Genomic DNA, 24336 nt, shown 5'->3' on the forward strand with positions numbered 1-24336 from the left:
GTTGAGACATGAATAGAATGTTATCCAATTTCCAGCATCCATTATTCACTCAGTAAATATGTGTATATGTACTATATATGTGTGCCAACAAAACATGGCCTCCAATACACAAGTTTATAGTGAGTGTGATGAAACCTGATATTCCTCCATCACTGTTTTCTAACATATTTTTCTGTATATTTCAAATCAAATGCAAAAAAAAAAGGTCCAAAGAAGAAAATCCTTTGAGAACAGCTCTGCCTCTCTCACCACTTCTCATGGTTAAATGTAATTTCCTCAGGCTGATTCCCCTTGTCACTTAAACCTTCACCTCCAAATGTTGAAGCGTCTGCTCTCTCACCGAAGGTTTTGCAAGTCTGGTCCCTTAAACCACCATACTCGCATCTTGTATCTCATCTTGGACGTGTGCTCCAACATGTTCATTATAAGTAAAGGTTATTTTGTTCATTGTATCGCAGGAACCGTATTCAGATGCATAAATTGCACTGGCACCGCAAGGCTGATTTGAGAGCAGAGAGAGCTGAAAGACAGATCAAGTGCTTCTTTTATGGCTGTTACTTTTATAATGGGTAGATTCTATCAAAAACTTTGCAAATGACTGATTAGTTTCCCTTTTTCTTTGCCTGAAGCGGATTACTCGCCTTACATCATGTTGTTACCTGCAGGACAGCACTTAGCTAAATTAAACTATTTCATTTTTTAATACTTAATGCACTTCAACTCTGACAATAAATAATATGCCCTGATTTGACTACTCAATGACTGATGGGAGCCAGATGCCAGTAGTGTTATAATCCTCTGTCACCCCTACCTTTGGTGTCACCCAAGTAAGTGCTCTGCTACTTTACGCAGCCTTTTCACAGTTGTTTAGTGGCACTATAATTAGTATTCCAACAGCTCGTTGCCACCTACAAAAAAAGGAGCTAAATACATTTGGCTCAGGCCATGTTGCTTTTCATTCATGAAGTCAATAATGGCGTGCTGTCTGCAGTTTTATGACAAGCATGTGCAAATTTTTCATTTTGTATTACAGCCTCAGTCTGTAGTCAAGCGCTGCTCTTTTAATGGTGTAGACTACCTGTGTCTCCTCCCTCCCTGCAGCTTAGAGCTACCTCCTCTTTCCTTGAAGGTGCAGTGTCGATATCAAGCCTGGATCAGGGACAATGATATTTAAGATTCTCACCTAAATGTCACAGTCAATGAGTTTGACAAAGTTCACCACTCACCTAGATGAGAGGCACTCATGGTGGGTTCACATTATTTCTGCTATGTAGACATTTAGAGAGCACTTTGTGTCAGTTGGGGTCTTGTCCTCCACCCAGGGGATGTGACATAATAAAGGGCGAGAATGCAGTGCTGCAGCACAACTTGATGAAATCTTATCTGTGCCACCACTTTTGCTTCCTGCCGTCCCTGCACTGGCAGAATGCCTGCAGTGTGTGCCAGACGAGAGTCCCGGGGCTGCCTGGGCAGAAAGGAGAGAAGGGGTCCCCCGGAGCGCAAGGAGTAGAAGGCATGGTGGGAGAAAAGGTACAAGTAACACCATCGACCTGACAGGCAATTTGGAACAAGACAGTGTAAACATGTTAACCTGACCTTGATGCTTTTCATTACATGACACATGTTACATTTCCTGTTGGCTTTGCTGATTTCATACTTTGAGTGCATGTGTGTCCACACCCATGTTCATTGTGTATTTCTGTCCTTAACAGGGAGATCCAGGTGTAAGAGGTCCTACGGGTAACCCAGGGAAAGAAGGCCCAAAGGTAGATAAAGGAATAGTATAAAGATGCTAACTACTGCAAAACATATATACCATGTATTTGCACATTGTATATGTGATTCTAAATTAATGATGTATGTTTCTCAGTAGGACCAAATAATCTGTAACACTAATAGATACATTCTGTGATATTGTTTATTGAAATGTCTAGTACATATAGATTTACACTGACAAACGCTTTCCAGAAATTGCCTTTTGGATTATCTCTGGGAGCCTAACCATCTGTTCTACAACTCATATTATTCTGTACACTCTTATGTGCTCACTGCAGAAGTTGTTGCTATGGATACTGTGTTGTGCCACGGTGAAGCAGGCTAGGCAATTTCAAGTCGTGTGCTGTAAGAGGGGAAGAGACATTTTGAAGTTTACACCCATCAGCCTTTAGTTTTAGGCCTTTTCATGTTGGGAGAAAAACATTCACTTTTCCCTCCCTCACTGATTCTGCCTTTTTCCTGCAGGGAGTAAAGGGAGAGAGAGGGTTCCCAGGCCCTGCAGGAGATAAAGGCGATGAGGTGAGTGAAAAAAGTTTATCTAAACAAATTAATCCAGCAGTTATCTAACCATCTGGAAGTCACGGTGACATTGAGAGGTGGGTTTTTCAAAAGAATGTAAATATATTGTAATGTCTGGCTCATCTTCAAGCCTGTCGACACTCTGAAAGTCTTTTTTCAAAAGACGCTATCAAAAGCTACCACAGTACTGCATGTGCACTATGGCCTAGCCTTTGCATTTTGAGGAGCTACTTTATAAAGAACGTAGCGTGCCCTGCATGTGTGTGTGCGCTAATTAAAAAACAAGGCACTCTTTAGAGGAGCTGAGAACCGATTCATAGGTCAACTTTCAGCTCTGAACTGCAATGACAGGAAACTTTCACTAACAAGCACCTTGTTACTAGATTATACAGGCTCAATAAACCCATGTTCTATTGCTCAGTTTAAGTTCTTTTTCCATTTAGTGATAGAATAAATAATTGAGGGAAAACACATGCAGAGCATTCCTAAAATAAATAAATGAGTGCTGTAAACGGTAAACCATTCTAGACAGCTAAATGTTTTACCGCTTGTGCACATTCAATGGTGCTGTTAAGATAAGAAATATTAACATATGTATCCAAGCAGCCAGAAAAGTCCTCAGAGTCACCCTCTACGGTGTAGTTGTGAGCTCTGTGTGGTGTATCATTTTATCCGTGATTGCTGCTGCTAATGGCTTCCTGGAAAAGCTTCTCTGGCAACAAGAACACAAACAAAACAACACAATACGTTACACCTTAGGTAATGAATGTTCAGTAATTCAGCAAGGTGTGAATGATGTGTGAAGTACTGCACCATCTTATCTATTCAACATCCTGCTTCTGAGAAGGACCTAGAGGGTATAGTGGAGATACATAATAGTGGAGGAGGCACAGCAGAGTGTTGTTTGGAACATAAATGTAAATAATGTAACAAAACCAAATCCACTCCTCCAGGGGTCTCAAGGAGTGCCAGGACTTCCTGGTGTGACCGGTCGTACAGGGGCTCCGGTAAGAAGCCTGTCCTGGTATTCTACAGAATTTCCTCCGTTATTTCATAACATTAAATATTTTTTTATTGTTATGGGACTATTTTATCATAATATGTGTCAAGGTTTGTGCTTGGATCAGATTTCATGCAAGGATGCTGTTTTGTTTGCAGGGGCTTATGGGTAGGCCAGGTCCTCTGGGCCAACCAGGAGGAAAAGGAGAAAAAGTAAGTGTTTTCCATTCCACATATCTATAATTAACATGTTTGAATGCTCCTCTAAAATGTGGTTTCTAAATGTAAAATATGTATAAAAGCTTGAATTAAATTGGTTTAGGTTTTTACCACATTAGATATAATTTAAATAATTAATTATAACTATAATTCAGCCAATAATTTGAAAAAATATATAATATCAAGATGTTTATTGTTACTGTATATACTGTAGTAAAGTCCAGTTTTATTGATTTTTTTCTTAGGGATGGCAAATGAAGTGACATGCAGTCAGATTACTTCAGAGACATGTTTAAGAGTTCCTCTGCTTTTTCTTTGGCAGGGCGGTGAAGGCCCCGCAGGCAGACCAGGGCTTCCAGGACCTCCAGTAAGTTCACTCAGCTCCATCAGGAGCCTGCTGGTCATAACAAGTCTCTGTCGGAGTCACAAGTTCTCTGTGGCCCTCAAAGTTGCACCGAAATATAAACTGACTCTTCTCATTCTAAAAAAAACAAACAATATTAATCGTTACAGACTCAAAGCCATCTATTTAACCCACTTAATGTGCTGACAAACACTTAAACTTTTATTAAAAGCTAGACTTTTATCTTGCTTTTATCGATACCATACAAAGATCTTCTTTTCCCATGTCCATGTGAAGGTCATAATGTTCAAAAAGAAGGAAGAACGCACAACGGTTCGACGGTTGTCTTCTTCAGTGTGTATCTCATACAGATACCTACTGAAGAAGACAGCCGTCGAAACCGGTCTGTGTGTTTAGTTGCCTAGTTGGTTAGTACCTGTGAGTAATTAAAGTTACACGAAGGACACTAGGTGTTGCTGGCTTTTTGTTTGTACAAGGTCATAATGTTGCCTTGGCACCTCTTTCTACAGAAATCTGCCGTTGATGCACTCATATTCTGCTCAGTCATACAGTGTTTAGTGTAACAAGAAAAACACAACTGACATACAAGTACGGATGTGATGAAATTGTAGCGACCTACGCACTGGCACTGAATCATGTTCCCTTCCTTTAAAAAGGCCAGTGAGTAAGCACTTCCAAAGGCAAATCTATAATTCATCAGCCGTCCCCTTGAACCTGCCGTGCCCCCCCACACCACCACCACAACACCCTGGCCTCATAAACTGCAGTCTAGGAGGACAGGGGATGGCTCAGTGGCCTGAAAAGGGCACAGGCATCCACTTGCTTCTAAATGAGAATCTTGACTCCTTCTACATTTTACAATAGCAGCTCTCCCTCTCAATGTATCATGGGAAAAACATTCTTTTAGCATCTAATAGTACCCAAGAAGTATAGATTACCTCGTTCTCATAGCCAAATCTCTTTTAATCAGTGTGCTCTTTTGTATTTCTGAGATACTCTCGATTTTTTTTTTTTTTGAATTACCACTGGCTCAGGGATTATCAAGACAAGCCTAGTGTTCTTGGTTTTTTTTCTCTCTTTTCACATCTCACTCTCTCGCACTCCCTTCTTTCTCTTTTGTGTAATCACTAAATGAGCTATTGATCTCTCTCATGTAGCTTTTAAGGGCTTAACACTGTATAACTGCTGCAGACCTACTGTACAGTTTTCTTTAAAGACTCCTGGTGCCTAAAACTCACAGAACAGTGAAGAGAGTCTCTTCTCAGAGATGCGTCTGATTTTCTGCTGATTGTGTTTTTCACACAGGGCAACGGGATGAGCAGTCTGTACAAGCTGCAGGTAAAGACTTTTCAAATGACGTCAGAAGTGATAATGTCATTGTGATCCATTGAATGCAGTGCCTTCAGTCATATGAGAAACTAATCTGTGTTTGTGGTTCAAAGGAATTTCTGACCTATATTGTAAAATATGTAGTCATAACATTTAAAAAAAAATGTCATTCCAGAGTGGTGGAGCTATTTCAGGACCCCCTGGAGCTCCTGGTGCTCCGGTAAGAATAATCACTTGTTATGCCTCAAGCAAATCCTTTACAGTATAGTGTGGAGAAACACTAGCACATACGTAGACATGTTGATACTGTATAAGCTGCAGAACCGGGGAGAGGTGAATAACAAATAACCTGACCAGCCCTGCAGTGTTGTCTCAGCTTCTGAGGCCCCTATATCACAGTCAATCATGTTCAGTGAGAGCCCTGGTCGGTGAAGGCCAGGAGGCTTCCTGACTTTCAAACAGGTGTCTCTGACCCGCCCCGGGACACGCAACATCAATGATATGCAAAATGGTCTTGGAAGTTCAGCCGCTCTACACAGTGCAAAGCCGGGTCGACTCGATTTGCTTATCAGCTCCCCCTGCTCCTCTTTATCAGACAGTTTGTAATCTTGTCCAGTCCTGGGAGACATTCACTCACAGGCCCTGTAGGGATCCATTCACCTCAACCAACACTTAAGGTGGTGACAATAAATAGACACTCTAATATCCCCAGTGCACAATGCACATGAACCACAGCTAAATCTTCAGGATGCTTCCCCCTGTACTGCATCCATCACAGCCCAACAGCTCCACTGGAGCAATCAATAAGGAAGCATCTTAATCAGGGACAAGGGGCACAATTTTTCAATAATTCCTTTTTTTTTCAATCTTGGAAAAAGCTGAAATACTAAAAAAAAAATTTAAAATGCGTGACCTGAGATTAAAAGTAAAGATTGTGTGATCACCAGACCAGATTATGGGACCCTCTTCGTTTTTAATTTTGCTTGGGAGAGGCCACAGTTACATATAGTGGATGTGAGATTTACACACAGAGGCTGTGAGAAAAGTGACACAATGATGCACTATTAATTTTAATGACAATAACTTAGAGTAGCCGCATGTCGTCTTTGACTGTATTTATGATCTTTATGGGAGCTGTTGTCACATTCATGGGAGTAATCTGTCCTTTTTCCCCCCTGTTTTTTAAGGGTCCCAAAGGAGACGAGGGAGACGCAGTGAGTTGCAGCTTTTCATCCTGGAATATATTTTTATGAAATATTTGTCTATTTTTGTGCTGCCAAAAAAATAGAGAAGTCAGAGTTGCCAGTTGCTTTCCATCACTGTCTCGGTGGTTCTCTCCAACATAGTCAATACACCCTGAAGCCTGAGCACTTAACCACTCTCTGTAGAACTCCAGCACACAGCAAAAAATGATCACATCTCCAGCAAATATCAAACTGTTGTACCATATTGTCTTGCCAGTGGGAACCTATGAACCCTCCCTGCACTTCAAATACCCCTCCCCCACCACCACCACCAACCTGACGCCTGAAAACAATCCACACAGACATGGAAACAATTTGACGCATCGACTCGAATTCTTTATTCTCACAGGGCCAATTGCATTTTTTATTGTTTTGTTGCACAGTGATTTTTCACCAGGATGTTAATTTGACATTTTAATAAATTGTGTGAGTGGCTCCGGTGCTGTGGTGGAATTGCCCCAATCCGTCTCACAGCTGATCCTCTGGCTGGCCCGCTCTCCCCTTAGCCACACTCGCTTATTCATGACAATCTACATGTGTGACAATTACCTGCACAATCCGTCTATGTCAGCACCAGTTGCCCCTCTATTCAGTGAAATGGCATTTCTCCATGGCAGTTTGAGCAAGATGAGGTAGATAGAGGACAGCACTTGTTCGAACGCAGGGAATGGCTCTCTATTTTTAGTGCTGAAAGCAAGTCTGATTGTGACTGTCAAATGGAGCTTTTTTTTCCTATCCCATCTGTAGCGTACAAGGTGTGACAGCGTGTGTCATAGATCATGTAATATAATACACTCAGGTTGAAGTATTGTCCTCTTAGGATTATCCTCATATTGACACATGAAGGGTTGTATTAACACCTGGCCAAGAATATCAAGAGGAGCGAGGACGATGTGTCAAATCTGGGCTCCTGCAGAATTTCATTTACCTGCCTTTGTGTAGCTTTGATCTTTATTTGCTTGCTTATGCCTAATGTTTACTTGCAGCCTTATAATAATGTCCTAAACCAAGCTCTCTGTCCAGGAATAGCACCATTCCTGGTTGCAGAAACCCCAGTTTTTATCAGAAGTGACTGCTTTCAGCAGGTCTTGTGTGTTTCTCTCACAGGGGGAACCTGGGGCCATGGGTTTACCCGGGCTTGAAGGGCTACCTGGTGCCAAGGTAAGCGACAGTATTGACCCAGAGATGCGTCTCATCTGCCGTGACCTACCCTGATTACCAAGTTAGGAAACGTGTTTTCTCTCCATTTCATTTTCATTACTGAACATATTAGGTGTAATTTTCTGAAATGAGACATCCTGCCGAAAATGACTGCCTACTAAAAGGCTCGCCAGTGTGAGAGTGAGTCAACTTAAGGGAAAGCGATAATGTTGAGGAGAATTCAATCACTTGCTGTTTCTCTTTTTTGAAAACCTGACTATACTAAATTCAGGTTGATTTTTTAAATGGGAAATAGTGCAGTAGTACAACAGCAGTGTGGAGCTTAAGTGTTTCTTTAACAGGTAACCATCCACACAGTGAACCCCTACTAGGACGCATATTCATTAATGGAACAAAACTAGCCCTGTGTGCGATTTCTCACAGAATAGAAAGAGCTGATGGTGTGTGTGTGTGTGTGTGTTTGCGTGTGTGCGGGGTAAGGTTATACTAACAAAGGAGTGATGTAAGGAGGTTATTTACAGATAAATTTGTAGACAGTTCATAGTGTTTTAAATGTTTGCATTGCAACATTGTCCAAATGTTGAGGTGCATAGGCTTTCATTATTTATTTTCAGGTTTAGACAGTTTCTAATATCACTATAAGTGTCTCTGCTTGACATAGAAGTGAGTGATTTATGTGTATTCATTATGGCATGTGTGTATCTTCCAAGTGACACGTATTGTTGTTTCCTTCAGGGTGATATTGGTTTGCCTGGTCCAGCCGGGACATCAGGTCCTCTAGTAAGTGAGTTTTTTTTTCTTCTTCTTCTTCTAGATTAATTTACCTTGACTCATGCTCCTCCTTGATCAATCTGTGTTGTTTAAGTCCGCTGCTGGCAACAAGTCGATGATGTTTCACGGAGAACTCAGAATAGCAGCTATCAAAACAGGAGTCCCATAACGCCACACTGCTTCGATTAAGGGCTCGGATATAGATCTGTGGTCTGTTTGGTGGATTCTCCGTGCAGCTATAGTAGCAGCCGGTTGCTATATAATAAATGGGAGGTTGTAGAGGTGCGGTAGATATGACACTATTGAGGACCTGTCAAACATGGCCTGTTCTCTTCCTATGTTTGTGATTGACAGGGGAAGCCCGGCACTCGTGGAGAGCCAGGGATCCCAGGAGAGCCGGTGAGATGCAGCCTCTAACTCTCTTTGAGCTGTCAATCCACGCGTCATTCCTTTGTCACTGCCGACTGACACATCGGCTGTCTCTGTTCTCTGACAGGGTGAGAGGGGGCCGGTCGGTGAGACAGGATTCCCAGGGCCCGAGGGACCCCAAGGTGTTGCTGTAAGGATGCTACATGAAATCTGTTGCTCATCCTTTTATAATCATAACAAGATGTTGCCAAAGAACCTTCCAGTGGCGTCCAGCCTGCAAATATGGCTTCAGAAAACACACTGTTCCTTCACTGTATATCAGCAGGTTGTTTTATCATTAATTACACTGGAAGAGGAACATGATTCAAGGACAACATGTATAAAATACGTGTTACGTGTTGTATAGACGATCACATTCCTCTATGTAATTACCATCAGAGATTGTTTCTGTAATTTTCCCTGTAAGCGCACAATGGAACAGTGTTCACACAGCAATCAGGATCATTATCCCTTGGTTGAGATATCTCATTAACTGTGGAGATTACTAGGAGTGCAACAGTGCTGATCCAATCGAAGGTGGGAGCTGATACGAAATGTCTTTGTTTGTGTTGCGCTCCTTGAGCAGGGCAGACCAGGAAAAGATGGAACTCCTGGATACAAGGTGAGTTGTGCAAACGCGCCGCAAATCCCCTTATAGAAAGTGCTTTACATCAGCCGAGGTACAGAAAGATGGCACAGCAGATTTTTATCCCCCCCCTCCTCCATCCCACCTCCCCTAAAGCTACAGCATCCTGAGTGCATTAAAGCCATTTGCATATTTGAGATTTTAACGATAAAAACTAAATGGAATCCTGCAGATTTAAGGCTTTGTTGACTTTTAGTCTTTCTACCCTAATTATACAGTTAATGCTTTCAGGCAATGATAAAATGTTTGTAATAGAGGGCAGTAGACACTTAGATTAAATGTGCATTTTCCTGCCTGATGAACCTGGCTAAAATTGAAACAAATACTGCAGCAGAGTCTGCTTTTAGGTGACTGATCTAATACATTACACGCTATTTACTACATAATCACACAGAATGGGCTCACAGCATGAAGAACAGATCTATCATGAATGACCCTTCCCAGCAACATTGTACAATCTCATGCTGCCTCATTTACAAGATTTTTTTTTTTCACCATACACCTTAATGACAGCCCGAACAGTTTATTGTTTTCTCATTATTATCAGTTAATATTCTTCCCTTCACATCTCACCACTGCACAGAGCCTTTTCTACAGTTTCATTCTCGTGTCCTTCTGCTTGACTTTTTGGTGGGACAACAGTGCCATCTAGCAGGTGGCGTCGCTCCCATGCCCACGCTCCGCGCACACTGCTTTGAGGTTTAATGTAATGCTCAGGGAAGCATATTTCAGTGGGCAAGATGATAGATTTAAGCCTCCCATCAGGCACTGGGGAATACAGAGTACTGCAGATTAAAGCAGGCAGGGGAGAACAGCATCACAAAGAGATGCCCGCTTTAAAACCACATCATGCCAGATTGTCTTTTGCATGGCTCCTGTAATCCAGCAGGAAATTGATACATAGATGCTCCCAGAGGTATTGCTGTGTGCGCAGTAAAGGGAAGCAATGAGTAGTGACAGGGAGGGATTGGAAGACACAAGATGTTGTGACATGAAGCCAGAGACAGGTATTTTCTCTCCCCCGCGCCTCCGTACAGTCGAGACAGCTGCTGGGAAAGCAGGCATTTCTAAAACAAAACAGGAGTGATACAGAGGAGCCGTGACATTGCAGAAGGTGAAACCTTATACGGGGGAGATATTATACAAGCACCTGAGCTGAGTAAGAAGCAATCAATGCACAGTCATCTGAAAAAAGTACATCTCTCAAAGTCAGGTAATTCAGGAAAAGCTTGCTCAGTTTTTTTTTTTCTCTCGCTCAGACAACAAAACAGAAAACTTCTGCAAATGTTGAAGTAAATATGAGCAAGATGCCAATACAGTTGTTTTAAATCATAATAATCTCAGTTTTGCCTCTACAGATTAAAATAATAGAGATTTGTATGTCCTCCTGCGTGTAACTGAACATCAATTCTCAGCGTGAAAAGCTTCAGGGGAAGCGTACTTTCTTTTTCCAATTATTCACGTTCCAGTTTACGTTTTTGTCTACAACAGAGCCTCAAAATAAAATCTTTTCTGCTTTTACTTCTAAGGGAGCTACAGGTAGAACAGGGGACAGAGGACCCAAAGGAGAACGTGTAAGTAGCATCACTCCTGTTTTCCTAAAAAGAAGCTGCTTTCATGGCGCAAACTATAATGCACAAAAAAAGGTTTTGATGAATAGTAATGAAAGTCTTCACTTCAGCACAAATATGACTAATCCCCACAAGCACATAAGCACTGGATAAAGGCATTTAACGCTCAGTGCAGTTTTCTATTGTATTTGCAAGGCAAAATTAAAGAGCTCTGTCACACTTCTGCAGTAATCTATTGCAAATGCTCGTAATAGAGGATGCAAATGAGGCTTTTAGCTTTATATTTGGAAACAGCACCCAAGTACAGGTGACTGACTGGACATAGTAATAGAAATGGGTCACCGTGTGTAGCATGTTAAATTATACAGTTGGCTGTGAGTAAGATCTGGAAATGATCATGACTGTGCTTTTGAGAGTCTGTGTTTTATTTATCTTGCTCCGTATGATGCCAAATGTCTCGTAGCATCATATCGAGCTCTGATAAATCTGTGCTGCTGTGATCCAGGGTGACGCAGGGATTCCCGGAGGAAGAGGCGTTCAAGGTGAAAGAGGTCGTCAAGGAGATCCAGGCATCATCGGACCGATCGGACCGCCTGGCCAAAAAGGTGATGTGGGCCCTCCGGGACAGCTGGACAGTGTAAATCTCCGGGTAAGTTGCAAATTTGCGGCTACCTCAGAGCAAACAAAGACTGTCCTCCCAGGTGATTAAAATCTTAATCAGCCTACCTCCTTCCTGAGCTTGTGTAACTAGTTCACTTCTCCTTCCCTGTGCGGGGAAAAATGGTGCAGCCACAGATTTCTGCATGAAACATCAAACAAGGCTGTGCAAGGGAGGTTGCTGTTCTCTTTCTGCTCAACACTTCCCACTCCTGATCAGCTAGGCGCAACAGAAGGTCAGAGAGGGAGAGGGATGGAGACAGAGAGAAAGACAGAGATACGTGGGCGTGCCTAGAGATCTGCAGAGCAGTGAAAACACCTCCGTGTGTCACAGACATTTTACACATACTGTACGCAGTCACAACAGTTATATAACATTCACAGCAGAGATGAAAAACAGTTTCAAATGCAAAGATTCAAGGTCCAAGGCTACAGTCGTTTCCCCTTGCCACAGATGCAGCTCTGAAAAGAGACGGGTTCACATGGCTGACAGAGAGTATGCTTTCTTTTTTAAAACCTGTTATTCTTGGTTTCTTAAACCTTTCCTGTACCAAGGCATGTAATGTTCTATATTGGCTTTGATGTTACATACAGTACATGTAGAGGCTTAAAGATTTGGCATGACAAGATATACTTTCCCTCTTCCTGGACATAAAGAAACACTGAGAAATCTCTTTGTAGACGTGTAACATCAAATGGAATATTCCATCAATGTTTCCATTTTATTTCCAGCTGGGTTTAAGGTGCAGACGTTACATTATAATTCAAGGAAGGATTTCACAGAGTAGATTTGAAAAGAGCTAAAGAAATCTGAATTTCAGCAGCGATGAGTCTCCACCACTCGGTTGGTTTCCATGATCTGTGAGCAGAGATACAGATGGGCAACAAATTAAAAACCAACTAGACCTGCCATAAGGTGTTTTAATGACACTCATCATCCCTTTCAGTGTTCCCTTGTTCCCTATGGATGGGGGCATTGTGATCTTGTTTGTCCACTCACCTTTTCCTTTAATTTGTGTCAGGCATCCTTTTAATTTTCATGCCATGATAATTTTCACATCTATTGTATCTTCTCTGCTGCCAGTTCTTTACACAAACGTTATTGCTTCTGTGGCCTGAATGCATTTCCTGTCTTTTTATGTAAAAATGCTTCAGTGAATTTTGTGTCTACCCACAGGGTGATCTAGGCTTCATGGAAGAACTCAAAGTGTTCATTCGAAATGAAGTTTTGAGGGTCGTTGAAGGTATTTTCAACCATCTTTAATCGCTGTTCTCTCCCTTGTGTCATCTCTCAGTATTTTATATGTGAAGTTTTGTTTTTCTTACCTTGCAGAGAGGCTGTCTGGCATCGTATTGCCTCAGAAGACATACGCCAACATGATGGCTTTATCGCCCCACGGGACTCCAGGACCTCCTGGCAAGGACGGGTTGCCAGGGCTGCCAGGAGAGGCTGGACCTCCTGGTCCTCAAGGTAGGAGCTGAAGTTGGAAGGCAAAACTGCTGGACCTTGACACAACCACAGAAAAACAACCACCTCTGTTACAATATGCATAAGACATAACATCATTTACATTTGAAAACTTTCGGCGAAACTTGATTAACCATTTGTTGCCTGATGTAATTGAGTGTTTATGTAGCCACCAGCATATGTATAAGGCTCATTGGTGCTTTAAATATACCAATTAGTCCAACCGGCATGTGCTGTTGTATCTCCTTTTTTAAAGGAGGCAATATTTCCTGTTATAAACCCAGGGCTTCAGGTTGGCATGCACTCAGTTTAAGATGTTTTTTTCTGCATGTAAAGAGAGTAAAGAGCACATTGGTAGCTGGCTGGGTTGGGGTGAGGGCACCAATGTAGGCTAAAGCTTGCATTTTGAAGGGATTCATGGGTATTTTCTCTTGCTTACACCCATATATCAATGCAGACTGAGGGGCGGGAAGCAGAGGAAAGGCCAGGAGTGTGGTGCACAGCGGCTCTCTGGGAAATATGAAGACAAACGAAGAATTGGCTGTGAATAAGAGAAAGTATTATCAGTGTGGACAGGAAAAGAGCCACAGTATTGATACCTCACTCCAGGAAAGAAAGCTCCTAAAATACAAAAGGAGCATAGTCAGGAAAAGAGGCTGAACATTCTTTATCAAACTGATACAACTTTCCTGACTGCTCATGCAGTGTTGATGGTTTGCAGGTCAGGCATTATACCTCAAACTTGCCTAGATTTGTATTATATCCGCAGCAGAACTCTGGTATCTTAACTTTTGAAGAGGAGGAGTGTGTTACGTGACGGTGCAGGTCAAAAACACCACTGCATCAGCCTTTCTCTATAAGCTTTGTATCTACCTCACATTACTCAAGACCATTTACATGTTAACCCAGTGCTTTAATATAAAATGCTGCTTTCATTTCATTCATGAATAATATAGTTAAAAGTAGTATTTGTGCTGTGTTAATGCCACTAGCATTACAGTACACGTGTCTTGGATTTTGTTCTGCTTGTTTAATTTTTTTAATGCTTCAAACAAGTGTTTTATAGGTGATCCTTAATGCAGCTTTGCAATAAATATTTATTGAAACTAAAGAGGAAAGTTATTCCCTTTGATAAATCAAAAATTCAACAACTTCTTAATTTTTTTTTTCTTTGTTGACTTGTGCCTCCACTCAGCTGGGGAGAGAGTTTGGGGTAATATTTCCTCATTATTTCTCGTCATCCTCCGCTGGAGACTGCGCTCCTCTGGAATATCCAATTTGACTTCTTCTCCAATATGCCAAAATGAATTGTTTATGGAGAAAAATAACCCCTCTGTTGGATTCACAGTCTTCTTTTTTTTTTCTTTCCTCATGGTTTGATTTCGTAAGGTTGAAAGTCTCAAGCTGTTAGAGAATACCCATAAGGATGCATGCTGAAGAGCATCATTTCTTTTTTGTTATTTCTTCCCTCTTTGTTGTAACTGAGTGCCTATTTGTCATTCTATTCATCTTTGACTTTTGAGATCATGCTGGAAATACTCACTGATGTAAGTCATTGTGTGTTAAGTGCGCATTTCATAAATTCAGCTTTTTGTTGTTTTAACATTCATTTTTAATTTTGTATTTCAGTGGTTTGTGTATATTTATTCATACTGACTTTAAGTGTCTTTTATTATATCAGGATACAAACTGTGTTTTGGAGCTGCTCTGTACAATATGGAAATATCAGTAAATATCACACAGTAATTGCTCTTTGATGGAGCAGCTGCTCTAAGAAAGGTGTTTTTTTGTGAGGCACAGCATGAATGAATAGATGTTGTTGTCCATACAACAGTGTACAACAGGTGCAGAAATGCAATCCTATCAATCAAGCCTGGAAAACCCACTCTGTGGCTATATTATTCCTTACTAATGTGTTTTGGCCATTAGTGTCCCTCACAACAATTTGTTTTAAAGCGTGTACTGACGCAGTGTGCCATTTTCAATATATCACTCTGCATAAGTCCAGCATGCCACCTAAGCTTATTGCCCTGTGTGCTATTCAGTTTTTTTTTTTTTTTTTTTTTAATGCTTAAGGTACAGTGCTCTTTTCTCCATGGTACGTCTCCTGCCTGAATGAATGCCCCGGGCTCTGTGAGTGTTGAAAGAAGTCTCGTTATTGCGACAATGTGTGGATAGCCCCTCTCTCTCTGAGAATCGGTTTTGAGGCGTTCATAAGCCTTTTTTCTGAGATTTTCTCTGACATGTAAGCATTGAAGCATTTCCCCTTTGGGACAGGCGGTGCAAAGCTTGATACTCCTTTCAGTGTTTCTGATGCACTCCATGCAACTGCTGGTCCTGAGACTCCATTACTTTAAGTGCCTCTTGGGGGAATATTTTCACAGCCCCACACGTTCTTACTTGGTATGCTGCTGTTTTTTGAAATGTTAAGATCTACCGGCTTTGCATGGAGTGAGAAAGCTTGCTGGTCTGACTTGAACATTATTGCACTTTTTTTTATTCCACCTTTTTTGACAAATTTAGCATGTGCGTGTGTTCGACAATGCTTGTTTTTTTCATCTCAGATATAATCAAGTTTTCTCTCTGCAGCCAAATAGAGAAAGGCTGAGTTTTTCCTGCACTAGCTTTTATTTCATTTTACAATCATGTTCTTGCAGAGAATTACATTTCTTTTGAACTTTATCATTGTCAGTCTAGTTGCTATGAAGAGACGTGATTGTTTTTCTCTGCATCTGTTGCATCTGTTTGTTTCCTATAGAATGAATCCACCTTTGATTCCGCCTCTCTTGTCACTCTCTGAATGCCTTTAGTGACCCCATGTGCCTGACCTGTGATTGAAAAAAAACATATTTGCTCTGTTTTGAAATCTTCAAAGACAGAAAGCTGTACAAGCCCACGACGCCCTCCTCTCCTTCTTCGAACACTAATGCGCAGATGGCTTGTTTGATGATTTTTATTTTGACAGGATGTCAGTACATATTTTTTATTATTCAGAGGTTTGGGATTGAAAGTGGAATTCTAGAGTAGCCTGTTTCTACATCCACTACAAAGGCTGCTTCTCCCTACATAACTGCAAACTTGATGCCTCGCATTGTTATCATATTGATGATATATCATCAAGAAGCTAATCTGTGATGTCGGTCTTGCCGCATAGATACAGAGACTTCAGAAGTGTGTCCCCATCTTGACAGCCCTTTGATTTTAACGTTATGGCATTTCTACTAATCTCACTAACTGTGACACACAGTCCGTAAAACATGACACTGCTCAGATCGGCTCCCTCTTAGCAGCACTAGTATTCAGCCCGAGTGTTATGTCTGTCCGCAGGGTACCGGGGTCAGAAAGGAGAGCGAGGCCAACTTGGTCTGGGGTTACAAGGAGACCCAGGAGTCATGGGGCCACCAGGTAAGAACACCACACTGGATTCAGATACATCCTGGTTAGAGTACTGAATATATAATTTATGTGCTTTGAATGTAGTCAGACAGAGACTTGAGCTACTGGTTTAGCAGAATAAAACAAGGAAGAAGTGATACTGTGCAATAAATAGAGAGAAGCACGAGTGAAGACTGCTCTGAGAGGAAGTGTATTTTGCTATTTTATTTACCATTTCTGGCATTTTCATTAAAAATATTAAATTAATTCTGGTGTAAATCTTAATACGGAGAATCCTGACAAAATTCAAAGTTCAGTAAATAATAATAATGTAATAATAAAGATACTTGACCAAACAACAAAAGCGACAGTAAAACATAGAATTGATCAGGAAGTGCATGGACAACCCTGCCTCCTCTGCATCCGCTGCTGTTTATCTCGTTTTCCTAACTGTCCGCTGAAAGGAGCAGTGTGTAGTGTGTGTGTGTGTCAGTGTGCTATCAGAGAGCTGGGGGTTGTGTCACATCTCAAACCTGAAATTCTATTTCACCCTTCATTTGGTGTTTCAGCATGCTGGAGATTAACACAACCCCCAGTTTGCACTATGTTTTCTAAAACTCAGAGGACCCCCTCAATGGTTTGTAAAATGCTGCAGTGATGGAGCACTGACTGTAGAGTAAAAAAAGCCCAGCTTGGTGTTATGTTGGACAAAAAGTTTCACTGAACACAACTCAGGCTGTCAGCTTGTCCTGTGAACTAAGAAATCACTTCCTGTTCCCCGACGGAGCAATGAGAAGTGGGACTAGCTCACTGACTTCCAGCCTGTTACTATAGGAGTTTAACACTGGACCTAAAGTCATGTAACCTCCGGTGTCTATTTGGATAATGGATGTGGAGGGAAAAGGGGACATGGCTGTAGGTCCTCTGGAGACAACAAATCACAGCCGGTGAAAGACATTCTCTCTAGGGCTGTGTAGGCACCTTCAGCACAGCCTGTGGAGTTAGACTTCAGCTGTAGCAGATAGTTGAACTAGCTTCTCCCTTTGCATTTAGACTCACATGTCTCTGGACAATGGTCGTCGTAATTAAGGACAGCCTGTACTCTCTGACATCCACAAAGAGCACTTTCCCCCTGGAGCTTCCCCCCACAGGTCCATGAAGACCGGGATAATATGAGTCACATACAGAAGACAGTCGGGAGGCAGTAAATGTCCTCCTGGCAGGACACGACGTTGTCCATTTGCCGTCTTTGCATCATCTATTTGTAACAGACTCTGATGGTAATCCCTCCTGATGCTGCTGTCGCTAAGTCATGCCCACCTGTGGCGCATTAGCTCTCTGCTGCTCTCCTGTAGCTAATTAGCACGATTAAGCTAGCAGCTGTAAGCAGACGACTAAAAGTTGCCGCCTGAACGCTGATTTAAATAATTGGAGAAAAGAAAATATATTTTTTTTCTTTTTCTTTGTTCCGTGCATCTTCTTCCACCAATGGAAGCAGCGTAACCCACCGCTGTGCTGTGTGGACAGTTTGTGTGTGAGCACTTAGAGGAGATGGACGTGTCATGAGGAAAAGGCCCAGTTGTGTTTTCATAGGGAGGGAGAGAGGGCTGTGTTTCTTTTTGTACAAGCTGTAGAGGAGCTCCCCTGAGCTCCGACTGATGTAACGGACACTTCTGTGGCTGGACTTGTTTTTAACAGGCTTACAAAGACATGTTGAAGAGAAAACGACAGTGTTGCTCCTGTTTGTATTTGTGTTAGTTCAGGGGCCACATACAGCGCAATTTGATCTCAAGTGGGCCGGACGAGTGAAATAATAGCATAATAACCTATAAATAACGAAAACTCTTAATTGTTCCCTTTGTTTTAGTGCAAATTAACCCTCCTTTTCCAAAATATGTTATAAAAAACCTGACATTTCTTGAGAAAAATACTTATATACTTATATATTATGCCTCTTCTGGCTTCTGTAATTTTCAAATTCATCCCGCGGGCCGGATTGGACCCTCTGGTGAGCCGGTTTTGGCCTGCGGGCCGTATGTTTGACATCCCTGGTAAACGCTGTATACAAAAAGCTACGGACACAATCGACTACCTCTCAACCTCTACGAGCTGTTGCTAAGTAACACGAGACTAATGGCTGCCCTATTGGAGCGTGATTACATGTATTTCCTATGTCGTTACAGTGAAATTAAAGAATACATTAAGTGTAAATGAGCTATCCAGCTTTTAAGTGAAAAAAGGAAACATTAGAAGTGCTCATCGGCGTTTAAGTGAAAAACATAATGGGATGTTGTTGCCGTATTGAGGGAAAATGATGATGTTAAGGAGAATTTAGTGCAGACAAGATGACTGGAACTAATGTCACAGTATTATTAATAAAAATTATTTTCCAATATGAATATGACAACTGCAGGGAAAGTCACATAACACTTGTAATTAACTATTGATGTGCACTGTAATTAACTGTGTTCCAATGTTCTGTTTACAGTGACTTCAATAACATCATATGTCGTGATTACAGTTTGCTCTGAATAATTTATGTACACAACAACATGGCATTTCTGAACTACAATTACTTATTGGCTGATGTACTGCACAGAAACAAATATATCAATATAAAGTATCCTGTAGCTATGTGTATGTACCTGTAGTACTTAAGTCTCTATACCTGCAGTTTGTCTGACGTCTTCAGCCTCTCAGTATGGACAGTTTATGACTGTGTGATGGGACGTCAGCCTGCCTGTCTTATCGCTAATGGAAAGCTCTACTGAACGATGATAAAGTGCATTTCAGCTCAGGAATCAATAATGTCTAATTCTCTGTCAAGGCCCTCCTGGGATGACTTCTCCAGGCCCCCCTGGCCCCCCAGGCCCCCGTGGACCCCAAGGGACGTGCGACCCCGGTGACTGTCTCCGTCGATCCGTATGAGCCCGGTGGAGAGGTCTGGGTTCGTGAGAAGACAGACGCCCAGCTCCGAGGCTGAGCGCAGCAGCCGTGGAGCAGCAGAAGGACGGCCTCACCGTATCTGACAGCTTCCTCCACTCCGGTTTATCAGACAGACTCACAACTGACCTCTTTTATCCACTTTACAATAACATTTGGATGCAGTCTGTTTTTGTTTTTATGGGATTGCTGTTGGGTTTCTTTTGAATGAAATGGCAAACCTTTGAGTTTATCAGTTTTTTCCAGTTCTTGTGCTTTTAAGTTATTTCTTGTTTTCACCTCCCCTACTGTGATTTAATGCATTCCTTGTCAACTCTAATTATGTCATTTAAGACCATGAAATTACTTTGTTTTGTCAAGTTCAGTCCTGTCTGAAAACATGATCTTAATTATTTGTTTGTCTCTTTAATGGGCTGCTCTTATTCAGATAAGCCAATGTGCTGGCAGAAGGTGCATCTCTTTTGTGTGTGTGTGTGCATGTGTGAGTACGTGTGAGAGAGAGAGAGATTAGCTGAATGAACATCCTTGTTTTATGTGTAGGTGTAAGGGAATTACAGATTTTTGAAACACCTTATGCAACCAAAGTGCAGCGGATGTGTTACTGATGTGGAAATTATTTATTTTAAGACTGTTCTTACAAAGTCAGTAAGTCGTCAGTAATATTTTCATAAGGAGGTGGGTTAATACATTTTTGGATTACTTAATTTCTGCAATTTTTTTCTAAAATTGTCTCATTGCATTTGCAGTGTGAATGGTAATCTTTTCTTTTTATAACAACCTGCAGTATAATCATTGATAAAGATGTTGTCCCGTTTTCTGTAGGTTTGGCATCATCAAATAGAGGTTTGATAATATTTGTCTGCAACTGTAATGCGCAGACACCAAGGGCAGATTCTTCCACATGAAAAGAATGTACTTTAAACATTGTCGTTTGTCGTAACAGTGAAATGTGACCTCACATCCACATTCACTGTTAGTCTGATATGTAAATACGTTGAATGAGTGTTTTTATTGTTTGTTTTTTCCTTCTCTTTCTTTTTCTTCCTGTCTAATGGGGTTTGTGATGGGACCTGACAATATAATTACAGTTCATAAGCATAAGCTTAATGCATCGTAATGATACATTGAGGTTTTCACTTTAGTTCTCACTCGTACATCACCGCAGATGTTGATGAGTTTCTGCGTCTGAGATGATTATTAACGTATATTGTTTACATACAGTGTCGTGTATGATGATTCCTCTGGTTTATTTGTATATTTTTGATTTGCAGCCACACAAAGGAAATCGGACGACTACACTACGCCTTCAGACTTCTTATTCTGGTGAACCATTATACTCATAAACATACTTGAACTTGTTTTTGTTTGTTTGTTAGTTTTAAACAGTATCATGGTGTACATCCTGGTTCTTCACTCACTGACCGGCACTTTTGTGTCACTATGTACCTTTTTTTTGTCGTTGTTTTTGGAGGGGGGGGTGTCTTAAGACTGGAGTTTTGATCTATTTATTTATTTGCTTTGACGTATTCATTTTTAATGTAATTTCATAAAGCTTTGAGTCAGCTTCACCTTAAGCCTTATGATCATTATCACACCCAGGAAGGCTGAAAATCTCACCAAGGACAATTACAGTGAAAATATGCAGAACTCCTTCAAGACAGAAAGACAAAGGCTCCGAGCGTCCACGCTTTTTATTTTAATCCGTGCTCCATTTGAAGATTTTCATGGAAATGTGCGATTTGTTCATTTAAAGAAATTATCTCTAACTTTTATCACGCTAAACAACAAAGTTTTATTTAGGAGAAAATATTAATTAGCCTGTCATCTGTATTACCCTGCTCACGCTTTCATTTTGAGCACAAGTTCGACTCAAAGGCTTTAAGTTCGCTTTTAAGTCTCCTGCTGTGATTAATGTTTGAAAAGTTCTGTGGGTGTATCTGAACTTTTGTGATGCTAAGAACTCGGTTCTGTCTGAATTTCATCCTCTAAGATCTGTTTGACACTTTTTTTTCTCCTTTTCACTTCATGTCTCACATCATAGAAAGTCATCATGCTTCTCCTACACATGTTAAATTATAATTCACATCTTATTCTGAAGCTGCAGAGGATTTTTTGTTTTATGGTTTCTCAGCATGCCGGCTTGGTTTATTTTTTTTATTTCCTTTTTTTTATTTTTTTTTATCTCTGTTGAAGTTTATCAGTATGAGTGGGTCTTATTTTACATGGGTATTGAATCAAATGTGTGCCACTGACTTCATCTGTGAGTTGAAAGAGCCCCCTGCTGGATACATATTTATTTTGTCGTTGCTTGTAATGTGAATGGAAAACAATCTTTCTTTGGGTTATAGGCTTCATAAAATCCTTTCTTTCTCTTGGCCTCTGTCCTTTCATCACCCTAATTTTCATATTCTGCTTAATGGGTTCCCCTTGGAGACAATAACACCGACCTTGACCAAATTCAAATGAGACAGCATCAGCAAACTAATGGGATCTGAACTTTTTGGGTGCACTGATGAGAGACCGGCTCTTTGCATATATTGAATTTAGCCGGAATTGATATTAATGTGCATTAGTATGTGACTTCAATTTAGCTAAACAGTATGATAGCTAGAGAGAACAAAAAAGAAAATAATAATAATAATAATGATAAAAAAAGAAAAGGCTCCTGATGTCACAGCCCACTTCACTGGCAATTTGGTGCCAGCCATTTCACAGCTCTCCAAGTTAAAATCCATTTATTCTAAGTGGAGAATGTCAGATGAAAGAAAACTCTAAAGGACTGAGGTGTTGCAGGTTGAAGCATCCTTCAGATGAAATGCTGTTTAACTTCTAAAGATATGCTCGACGGCTGATGCAAAATTCACTTAAAACAACAACAGCAGTTTTATACATCCCCATCGTTCACTTGCGTTTATTGTTTCCGCAGTAATGTAACCTGATCCTGTTGCCACATATAATCTAATCTTGTAAATAAGCTTGTCATGAGGGGGAATATGGATCAGCCTCTCAGCATGGTCCCTTGGATTAAAAAATGTCTGCCTGCTGCTCTCACTGTTAACTCATCTCTGCTCCTCTATAAGCTCATTTTGTGCCGAGTGACTTTACTTTGTGTTTTTAAAATTCTTTGTTTCGTTGAATATCTACCTCAGTCTTGGTTTACCACATGTCTACACCAGTAGCTGTATAACACTTTACTGTTGCCTTTCACTGAAAAAGCAATTGAAACCTCATGTGTGCGTATTACGGGATGTGCCGCAGTTCCTGGATGTTGAGTATCAGTGGGTTTTACTGAGCTGTTGCTGGAGAGCCAAGGGCAGTAATGATCCAGTGTGTATGTGGTTACCAGGTATCAGAGGTTATATTTTACACTTTTCATTGTGACATCTTTTATCTACACTGATTAATGGCACCTGCCTTACACGTGTGCAATAAATGTTATTCAGTGCTTTACTTCTTGTCTTCCTGTGTTTTTTTGTTTGTGTTTTTTTAGCTCTAACATAAGGTTACATTTATTCTTTTAAATCTAAAAATATATGGCAAGAAATGTCTGCATCAGGTATATTGGTGTCAGCTTGTCAACAAATGCACGTGTCTCTTCGTAGAACCTTTTTCTAAAACATCCATGGGCTAGATTTGTGACATTCATGACTTGTATTTACGACAGAACTGTTAAGTAGACTCCACAACTGTAAGGGGACCATTAAGAGGTTGTGTTACTACTTGGAAATCTCAGTTTCCCCTGGCAGACACTTCCCAATATTTGGATGGAATAGCCATAAATTATCAGAACAGATTTTGTACCTACAAGCTCATTTCAGACCCTGTAAACAGCAGTTGAAATACAATTTCACTGTTAAGTCCATTTAGTAATGATTCTTGAACTTAACTCACGTCACATCATTGGTAAGAAAATGTAAATAAGAAGTTATTGAAGTCGGATACACATTTTCATAACAACTACTAAATAGACTTTGAGGTGAGACTGTTATTGAAAAACAAATGAGAATGCTGATTTGACATTATTTCCTGATTTTACAGTCATCACGAGGCACACCATAACAGACTGATACCGGCATAGAGAATAAATTAAACACTGCATGTGTTGTTTTCTTTATTTCTTCCATGACTGAGGGTTTCCCTCATTCCCAGAATATGTGTCCATGTAAGCACAGCTGCACTCTGTTGTCATTCTGTACAATGAGACAAAAATCTCACATCAGGTTGTTTTGTAGGAAATATAATTAACCACAAGTCAAACATTTTTTTTTTTTACAGATTTACAACATAAACTGAAGTCAGTGTGACTTGATGACATCTTCATCCTCTCTCCTTTTTATTTTAAACTGCTGGGCTGAGAGGACAGTCAGACACGCAGGCTCTCAGCAGCTGGATCGCTGATACATATGCACATACAGAGCAAAATACCTGAAAGAAAAAGGCCCTTAAACCAAACAAGATCCTGATCCTGATCTGCTTCGGATGATTGTCTGAAATGCTCTGTGAGAAATATGAGGAGCTTTTATGTGAGAAAACAGTGTGAGTGGAGAACAGGAGAAGAAAAAGCAGACAGAGGTACAAGGAGAGTGGGATAAACAAACATTTATGGTCATTTCATCTCGTCTCAGAAATGCGATCACACTGTCCTCAATATATCAAAACATCTCTTGGGTAGAAAAACACACCAGAAGGAGCTAGATTTTTACAGCACATAAAAAACACAGTTTTGTGTGAGTGTGTGATTTTTTTTGTTGTTTTTGTTTTTTTTTACTGTTGGCTCCCTCTGCTTGAAGATGTAGCTGGCACAAAAGATGCACACAAGACTAGAGGTTAATGGATGGAAGGCACCGCACCAACCAGGGGAGGAAGGTGTGAAAAATGTTGTGTGC

General features: G+C 40.9%; 1 protein-coding gene across 5 annotated transcripts in view; it reads left to right on the top strand.

Moving 5' to 3' along the window:
* The window catches only part of LOC310998369 (uncharacterized protein), a 99446-nt gene extending 77621 nt beyond the window's left edge, over positions 1-21825 (top strand). For 4 of the 5 annotated variants that reach the window (XM_083988369.1, XM_083988370.1, XM_083988371.1 and 1 more), the window contains 20 exons: positions 1426-1530; positions 1713-1766; positions 2242-2295; positions 3249-3302; positions 3454-3507; positions 3836-3880; positions 5183-5215; positions 5382-5426; positions 6394-6420; positions 7558-7611; positions 8347-8391; positions 8737-8781; positions 8879-8941; positions 9377-9412; positions 10966-11010; positions 11513-11656; positions 12842-12908; positions 12998-13135; positions 16460-16537; positions 19335-21825. In XM_083988369.1, coding sequence (XP_083844495.1) covers positions 1426-1530; positions 1713-1766; positions 2242-2295; positions 3249-3302; positions 3454-3507; positions 3836-3880; positions 5183-5215; positions 5382-5426; positions 6394-6420; positions 7558-7611; positions 8347-8391; positions 8737-8781; positions 8879-8941; positions 9377-9412; positions 10966-11010; positions 11513-11656; positions 12842-12908; positions 12998-13135; positions 16460-16537; positions 19335-19435 — 1287 coding nt within the window. In that variant the 3' untranslated portion in view covers positions 19436-21825. Of the gene's footprint in view, positions 1-1425; positions 1531-1712; positions 1767-2241; positions 2296-3248; positions 3303-3453; positions 3508-3835; positions 3881-5182; positions 5216-5381; positions 5427-6393; positions 6421-7557; positions 7612-8346; positions 8396-8736; positions 8782-8878; positions 8942-9376; positions 9413-10965; positions 11011-11512; positions 11657-12841; positions 12909-12997; positions 13136-16459; positions 16538-19334 lie in introns of those variants that run through there. The other variant, XR_014595992.1, reaches the window with a different exon arrangement.
* Positions 21826-24336: the final 2511 nt, after the last annotated feature.

This window comes from Trachurus trachurus, assembly GCF_905171665.1.
Source record: "Trachurus trachurus genome assembly, chromosome: 15".
NCBI lineage: Eukaryota > Metazoa > Chordata > Actinopteri > Carangiformes > Carangidae > Trachurus > Trachurus trachurus.